Source organism: Nansenia antarctica (assembly GCF_963989245.1).
Source record: "Nansenia antarctica genome assembly, chromosome: 2".
Taxonomy (NCBI): Eukaryota; Metazoa; Chordata; class Actinopteri; order Argentiniformes; family Microstomatidae; genus Nansenia; species Nansenia antarctica.
Window position 1 is genome coordinate 74204322 of NC_137675.1, and position 9478 is coordinate 74213799.

Here is a 9478-nt window from a genome sequence, read left to right on the forward strand (position 1 = left end):
CAGGCAACTACGCCAGGATCCTGTTCGTGGACTTCAGCTCGGCCTTCAACACGATCCTCCCACACATCCTGGAGCACCAGCTATCCCTGCTGCAGGTGCCGGTCTCCACCTGCAGGTGGATCACGGACTTCCTGACTGACAGGTCTCAGCGGGTGAAGCTGGGGAAGAGCATTTCCGGCTCCAGGTCCACCAGCACGGGCTCCCCGCAGGGCTGCGTCCTGTCTCCAGCACTATTCTCCCTTTACACCAACAGCTGTGTCTCCCGCCACCCCTCGGTCAAGCTCCTGAAGTTTGCAGACGACACCACCCTGGTGGGCCTCATCTCCGGGGGGGACGAATCTGCCTACAGGGGTGAGATCGAGGGGCTGCAGAGCTGGTGCAGTTTAAACAATCTGGAGCTAAATGCTCTGAAAACAGTGGAGATGGTGGTGGACTTCCGAAGGAAAGCAGCCCTGCCCCCTCCCATCACGCTGGGAGGTACCCCGGTGGCCTCCGTGGAGTCATGCCGCTTTCTAGGCATGACCATCTCCCGGGACCTAAAGTGGGAGCAGAACACCGAGGCCCTCACAAAGAAGGCCCAGAAGAGGATGTTCTTCCTCCGGCAGCTGAGGAAACTCAGGCTGCCGAGGTCCATGATGGTCCAGTTCTACACGGCCATCATAGAGTCCATCCTCACCCACTCCATCATCACCTGGTTCCCTGCTGCAACGACCAAGGACAAGGCCAAGTTGCAGCGGGTGCTACGTTCAGCAGAGAGGGTGATCGGCTGTCCCTTGCCCTCCCTCAACTCCCTGCATGACACCAGGGCTCTGAGGAGGGCAAGGAAGATCATGGCAGACCCCTTCCACCCCGGCCACGGCCTCCTCACCCTGCTTCCCTCTGGAAGAAGGTTGCGGCTGCCTAAGGTACTGAAGGCCCGCCACAGGCTCAGCTTCTACCCCTCAGCCGCCAGGCTGATAAATGACTCTGGCTTCCCCCTCCCCCCCGCCCCCAAGTCTGCCCAGGACTGAACTGGACTCACTGTAAAAACTCTGCACTGCACTTTATACCGCACTATCCAATGCACTGTTGTCTGTCCTGTGTTGTTGTTGTTGTGTTGTCCTGTTTTTGACATGTGAAAAAAGTATAAACACACTTGCTGTGGTGACGAAGCAAATTCCTATATGTGTAATGCATAGTGGCAATAAACGTTATCTGAATCTGAATCCTCTGAGCATGCCTCCTCATGTGTGGAAAGTTCTCCTCTTTGAGAGAAGAGTAAAAGTCCAGCAGTGATACTGACTTAAAGTGCTCTGCCAGTAGTGTATCAGACTGCAGGTCAATGAGTTCGAGCTGAACGTCGCTGGGTGTATTATCCACACTGCAGGTTAAGGGAGAACAAATGATGTTAATTTTAATTCAACTGTTTTGAAGTCTTGAAATCACCTTGAAAACTCACCATGCAGAGCTCCTAACATGGATGAGTACCTGCAGAGGTGGGTGAGAATGTTGTTCTAAATTTTGCTGACTTCTAGAGCAGCCTCTGGTTGAGGATCTCCCAGATCATCAGCTTCCTGAAGAGAGGCATGTGACACTGAGGAGACAAAGACATTAACATGAGTGTATGAAGAATAACACTGAGTCAGACTACATATTTTGGGGGGCATTTAGCAGCGCATTTATCCAAAATGATTAACAGCAATGAATCATCTATCCATCATAAGAAAAAGAGGAGGGGGGGCATGCATTGGCAGTCACAATGCTAGAGGAATACGTTTTGTTTTGTTACTGTACAAGGACGGTAGTAGGGAAGAAGGAGGGACAGTTAAGATGTAGCCTGAAGAGATGGGTCTTCAATCTACAGCAGAGGACAGGTAGTGACTGTGCAGTCCTGACAGCAGTGGGAAGCTTGTTCCACCAGCGGGGTGCCAGGACAGTGAAAATCTGTGGCTGGGTAGCATGACTGCTGTATCAACGTAGAGGTGGTGGTGCCAGGTGGCCAGCCAAGGTGGAAGAGTGGAGTGATGGGGCAGGGGTTTGGGGGCTGACCATTGCTTGCATGTAGGGAGGGGCTGTTCCTTGCTGCCTGGTAATTAAGGGTCTACCAGGGTCTTGAATCTGATGTTAGCTGCTACCGGGAGCCAGTGAAGGGTGCGAATGAGGATGGACATGGAAGAACTTGGGGATATTGAACACGGTAGCATTCTGGATGAGCTGCAGAGGTCTGATGGCGAAGGTGGGGAGCCTGGCCAAGAGTCGGAAGATGGAAGATCAGCTCAATCCTGTTACGGTTGAGCTTGAGATTGTGGGCTGACATCCAAGCAGAAATGTCTGCAAGACACGCAGAGACACGTGTTGCCACATGTGAGTCAGAGATATGTGCATACCTGTCCAAAGGTGAGAGGCCGTCCTTGAGCGATGTAGTCTGCGTATTTACAGGCAAAAACTCCACAGTCACTGGTATTCTTCTGCTGGGGGATCTCCTACAAACAATAAATCATTTAAATGAATTTACCATTTAGCAGACGCTTTTAAACCATTTAAACCGGGGGCGCTGTTGCGCTGTTCTACCTTTCAAGCCGGGAAAGCGGACACGTCATTTTGTAGTATTTGTATTTTTTCCACATTCTACTGGTCTCTTAGCCAATGAAATCCATCAACATATACACGTGGGAGTATCTATCTCTATTTATTTATTTTTTACGATATCTTGGCAACAGCGGAGAAGTTTCTGAAGTTAGTTCTGAAGGGGGTGATATCAGTGGTGTAGTCGACTCTACATGATACGCAGGACTACGCCGTATACCCACTAGCCACTAGGAAAGGCCAAGGATTTCCATATACCCACTTAAAGATGTGTGAGGATACGTAACAGCGTTTTGTGACAGAACTTTCACTTTCATTCATATTTCACCCGTCTGTGTTACGAAGTACTTGAATTTTGGACCATTGGGACTGACTATAGCGTCATATACCATCAACGGGGGGAGATGCGACATGAAATGTCAAAATGCAGCACTATCATGCACAGATCAGCCTTATAACATGTAATTTATATATATATATATATAACGATATATATATAACGTTAGACAGGGAGCGCAGATTATTTTTTATGGCGTTCCGAAATGAACGATATGCGGCTGGGAGGGAAAAATCACAGTAGTACCACTAGAAACAACTAGACTACACCACTGGGTGATATTGATGATGAGCTGTGTAGTTTATTTGTACTTAAAACACACATGGTGTGGGCCTGTGCTACTGAAGATGGGGGTTGTATGACGATCACATGCTCAGGACACTGACTGTCCTTCTATGGTCAGCTGAGGAATGACTTCCTGGAATGAATGTAGGCCATAGTGACATCACAGGTGACTGCCCCCTTTTCACCCCTTTTCACCCCTTGACCATCTCTAAGGAAGGTGATAGGCCAAGCATCTGTAGTGGCTGTGATAGGATCACTGGTAGATATTTGCATAAGAAAAGGGAACAAAAAGGACAACACAAGAGCAGAGGGGTCTCTTTACCAGCCCAGCCCAGCAGAGGAGAACAGACACCAGGCTCCAGCTGTTGGTATATGTATACCCTGTTTTTGAACTTTAATTAAATCGTCTTAAACTCAATAACTGTTCTTTGATTCATAACCAATAAGATAAATACACAACAGCTGCAACGTTTGCAGGAAAAGCGCTATACAAATAAAAGTTATTAGGCCTACTAGTATTATTATTATTATTATGACAATATTATAACTGATTCAGATGATTTAGAAGGCTTTGAAACGGAATGGAAGACGGACAACTAGCACCGTAATTCTAGGAGGCGTTTCAACTTTCAACCGCACCCCGGGGGTGAAAATCAATATACCTGCAGTGCAGACGCAACACCGATGCAGGTATTTGAAAATAATTTTACAGACTCTGGCGCGTCTCGTCACCGAGACAAACCTTTATAGTGCCCAGACCAGAACCACTCCACCCAGAGCAAAGTGGGCTGACGTTAGTCTGACGGAGATGAAGACTTTTATTGGGCTGTGCATCAGTAGGCTATGGGGCTTCTTATACTGTCAGTTCGGAGAGACTACTGGTAACAGAAGAAAGATCTCTTCAAGACCAATTTCCCAAAGCACATGTCCCGGGACAGATTTGTCTCTGGAGGTAATAACAATAATAATAATAATAATAATAATAATAATAATAATAATTGATTGTAATGATAGTATAATAAGAAATGACTATGTTTATGTCTCCTATTACTTTAGGTGTCTTTGAGTACCCTGAAAAGTGCAATATAAATAACATTTATTATTATTATTATTATTATTATTATTATAGTAGGCTAATGAGAACTATTTATATTTCTTCCAATGGTGTATGTTATATTGCTTTCATCCAAGGTAACTTACATGAATCTATATCTGGATGTTCAGGTATCTACACCTCCAGGACCAGCAGGCAGCTGACATGAATTATGTGAGGGGACTGCCCTCTGTCCTGCCCTCTGTGACGGCACTGCCACACTTTACTTTTATTTCTTTTTATTGAAAATAGTGCTTAAATTATTTGTAATAACTAACTTTTAGTAGGCGTTGACACTTTTGTTGAATTTCCAGAAAAACGTCAGGTTTTAGGTGGTTATTCTAATTCTCGTTTTAGGCCTTAATGGGTTAATCCAAAACGATTTACAATTAGAGATTGGAGTAACTGAGGGCTAAGTGCCTTACTCATGGGCACACTAGTGTTGGTGTTCCAGGTGGCATTTTAACTCATGACCTTCCGATTACCAGTCCAACTCACTATCCACTAGACCACCACAAAAAAAATCCACACACCACGTTATGAGAGTGATCATACAACTGCCCAAACATACTCACATCTCTCACAAAACATTTTAAAATCATAACCATTTTTTCTATAACACTCCCCCATGAAGTTAAGTTTCATTCGTTTGACTTACACTTGTCCTCATACTGCCTATGGTCCACTTAGAGATGTCCAGCTCTCTGGCCTTCCTGGCCTTGTGCTCCTCTCTCAAGTACAACCTACACAGACACACACACAATGATTAAAGAAAAGAAGAAAAATACTTAGGATGCTGCAGCAGACCATACCAGAATTGATATTGGTCAAGTGATATCAGGGTCAGGGAAAATGTTTGGGCCCTCCAGATGAATGAGAGCATTGAACAGCTCACTCTAAAGAGACGACTCACAGTAACACATTGCACTTATCGTCATGTCTCTGGCCCATAGAGTCATAGGCCCTTACTGTTCTGGATTTAAAGTCAATCACCTAGAGAGAGAAGAGATAAAACAGAGAGAAAAACAGTTCATATTAACTGCCTACATTTCTTTAAAGTTGATTCTGAGAAGAAAATAAACTTTCTACACACAGTTCTTACTTCAATTCAGGCAACTTCATTTGCTTCTAGTAACAGTGAGGCCATGTCTTATTTGTTCTAGATGTTTACTTAAACTGGTGATCTGTTTATATGTTACGGTACATGTGGGAATACGGTACATGTGGGAAAACTAGGGTTAGGGTTAGGTGCTACGTCGACTTGGTACATGCTGGCATGTCTAACCCTAACCGTAATCCTAACCCTAACCCTACCCCTAACCCTAGCACCTAACCCTAAACCTAGTTTTTCCACATGTACCACATTCCCACATGTACCGTCCGTAACATATATACCAGATATGTACATTTATCTAGTTTCTGATATTGCCAAGCTGTCATAGCTGTATAGATACTCACACCTTTCCAATAAAACCCATTAAGCACAGTATCTAGCAGGGCTGTCAAACGTCCGGCCCGCGGGCCAGATCAGGCCCACAAACGAGTTTAATCTGGCCCATGAGATGATTTTGCAAAGCATAATGTCCCTGTCAAATGCTTTGGTCCTCATGTTGGCAACCAATCAAAATGTTTGTGTCATTTAAAACACGGAACTACGTTTTGACGTCGTTGAGAATCACAATACAGACTCGCTAGTCAAGCCAAAATACTGCAACGCAATGGATTGGGTGAGTAATCCCCACTGCTACCTAGTTAACTAGAACACTACTTCACATTGTTAGCAGGCTCACAAAACAAGGTGTGTTAGTTGACTAGCGATGTTGTTGATTTTCAACAACGCGGAAATGGGAAAAAAATCTAAAGAAAAGTCTGAGCATTACATCAGATCCCGATATGCGGACCAAAGCATTAATTTAGAACGTGTCACAAACACCATTACACATATCTAATCATTATTTTTCCATCAATAAATAGTGTAGCCTACGAGGCAGGGAGTAACTCAACCCTCTTGAATAGTTTCTACCTCAGTTTGTATGGTTTGCTGAGTTAGCACAGGATTAATATGTGGAAATGACAAATTAGGTATTTGATACCTAGAAGAGTTGTTTTATTCATTTATTATTTATTTTGTATTTTGTTCAATCCCAGATAGGCTGTGACTTAAAGTTTTATGGCTTTGTCGATACACTGAGACGACGTCTAAGTTCCAATCACTGAGGCATTGTGTTCTTGAAATTGCAAATGTTTTTTTCCAAATAAGAGGATTATTCAGAATGTGCTTGTACTATTTTGGACCAAAGTAAAACAAAGAAAACTATCTGAAGTTGTCGTTATTATGCCATGATTTTACCGGTCCGGCCCACTTGATAGATCTTCCTCCATGTGGCCCCTGAGCTAAATTAGTTTGACATCCCTGTACTAGAGGGTTTGTTCAAATGCTCTTAAAACGCATCCTTCCTTCCTTGAAGAAACCATTGATCTGCCTTGATTTTATTGGTGAAAGCAATGCAATAAACCTTGCTTTGACCAATCCAATCATGCGATTACTTCAAAAACGTAGGATGCTTCCCCCCTGCCCACCCCGAATAGGGCCCTAGACTAGATATAGACTGAAACCATGCGACTCACAGCCAGAACCCAATGGACTCCCAGGTGTAATGGAACCAGGATGACGTCATACAGGAAGAGATCAACAGCCTTTGTCCAGTGTCTCACAGCCGCATGGCCCCCTTCCTGTCCCCCTCCCCTAGGATGCAGCTTGGTGAAGAAGAAGGTGCTGAATGAGTAGACCCTGAGCCCCCCTTCTTGCCCCGGCGTACGTGCCATCACTAGGGACAGGTAGAAGTTAATCACCTGAGTGAGGGGAGCCAATGAGGCAAGGAGAGAAGAAGAGATCAGACACCCAGAGTTAGACATGTAACATTGTTTACTTTCAAGACAGCAACTATACATTACCCCCGCCCCCCAATTCCTTCCCGAAACACCATTACACTTTATCTCTCTCACAAACACATGCACGCACCTCATCGTTGAGCCAGCTGCCCTCCTGTAGTGTAGCCAGGTCTCTCTGTGTAATGTTTAGTTTGAAGGCAGAACTAAGGACCAGGTTAGGGTCCCTTTGACCCAAAGCACGGCTCACCTCTACCACCATCTCCTACACACACCCCACACAAATAAGCATACATATTTATAATAGAATAGAATAATACATTCACAATTAATAAATATGGTTCTATTTGTGCCCACTTTGCTTAGTCGGGGGAAGTCCTGGGTTGGGATGGTTGACTCTTTGTCTAGCAAATTGTGCCAGGCTGCCCAGGCAGCATCCTCCGCAGAGAGGTCCATCTCCTCTGCTTGCTTCTGCAACAAGAGAGGCGTCTTTGAGGCTTCATAACATCATTATGATCTGTACCTTTTCCATCAGTTTAACATTATTTTATGGAGACATTTTGAGTGAATTGGCATCTCAGCAACATTAGCAAAAATAATGATGATGGACGAATATGGAAATGTTATACAGAGCTAAAGAGCACGTAACATCGCTGCAATATTCTATTTCACAGAAATATGAGTAGGTTAGTGCAGACCAAGGACGTGTCGTCCATAAGCATAGTAAGCAGTGCTTACCCAACGAAAAAATAAAAAAGGACCGTGAAAATATTAAAATAAAAGTGCATGTAACCGCAAAACCACAAAATAAATCACAAGAATGAACACAGTTCAACACTCAAAGGCCTTTTTGAATAAGGGAGCCAATGTAGTGAGTGTAGAATGGGGGCTATGTGGGGGTTATAATATGTGCTCGTATTTGCGGACTCTCATCAGGATCCTGGCAGCGCTGTTCTGGATGCATTGCAGCTTCTGTATGCTTTTGCCAGGAATCCTGATGAAGAGCGCATTGCAGTAGTCCAGTCTTGAGGAGATAAAGGCATGGACAAGTTTATCTGCATCTGAGGGTTAGAGTGGGACAGAGTTTGGAAATATTTCTGAGATGATAGGAGGTTTTGCACAGGTGTTTTATATGGTCACTGAAGGTCAGGTGAGGGTCAAACCTAGGGAAAGCAACTTCCTTCTCTAGCACCTTGGACAGGAAGGCAAGGTTGGAGACTAGGTCAAACCCATGGATGGGTACATTTATTGTTTTCAGAATTTTTATGTTTAAATATACAAATTATACATTATCTACTTAAAATAGGCATTTTCCCAGACTTTTCCAGAATAGAAATCTAATCAGTAAAAACGAATCTAAAACTAATCTAAGCAAGCTTTTAGAATATCGATAATAACACATACAATACATACAAATCTTACTATACTCCTCTTACTGTAGGCTATTGCCAATGTTTTGAACGATATGTACTGTCTCTGCTTAGAAAACACATTGATCCACTGCTAGATGTTTTTCAATTTGCCTATAAACAGAACCGTAGCACAAAGGATGCTATTCTCTATATCACACTTTCTGTATCCAAGCACCTTGAGAACAAAAAGGCCTATGCCCGAATTATGTTTGTTGATTTTAGTTCCGCCGTTAATACGGTACAACCCCACATGCTCTTAGGAAAGCTCAAAGACATGGGTGTCAATAGTACTTTAATCAAATGGATCCATTCCTTCATGTTAGAAAGAGAACAGCAAGTGAAAGTCAATGGACCACTGTCAGTGACTAAACACTGCAGTACAGGTGTCCCCCAAGGTTGCGTTCTGTCCCCATCTCTGTCCCCCTTCTCAGTATACACCAACGACTGTAAAAGTAACCACCCAAGCAACCATATTATAAAATATGCTGATGACACTGCAATTCCAAGTCTCCTTGCTAAAGATACAGACCCCTCGGTGCTCCATGGTGAGATTAACATATTCACTAAATGGTGCGACAGCAACCATCTCATCTTTAACCTCAGCAAAACTCAGGAGGTTGTGTTAGACCCAAGGCAGGTAACTGACCATGAGCCTGATATCAACAAAAAAGTATACTATACACTCATTTACCCTTTTATGCTTTGGATATAAAAACATCAATGGCACAGTGCAAAAGCAGTCGAGAGAGGAAAATTATACATTTCACTTGAAAATCATCAGACATCTCCAAACTCTGGAGCATTTAGGCTTCTCACAGATGTTATGACTAAAGCCTGTAGTTTTTCCTGAACAAATGACTGGACCAGGAAGAACTCTGGGCACTAGTTATAGCAACT

At 43.8% G+C, this 9478-nt stretch overlaps 1 protein-coding gene across 1 annotated transcript; it reads right to left on the reverse strand.

Annotated features, from left to right (window-relative positions):
* Positions 1–1510: 1510 nt before the first annotated feature.
* On the reverse strand, positions 1511–7431 carry LOC308150592 (sentrin-specific protease 2-like; the record flags this gene model as incomplete). Its single annotated transcript, XM_080523407.1, has 6 exons — positions 1511–1573; positions 2367–2462; positions 4939–5023; positions 5194–5273; positions 6909–7133; positions 7303–7431. 6 exons carry the CDS (start codon positions 7429–7431, stop codon positions 1511–1513), a joined length of 678 nt encoding a protein of 225 aa, XP_080379533.1.
* Between the last annotated feature and the right edge of the window lie 2047 nt (positions 7432–9478).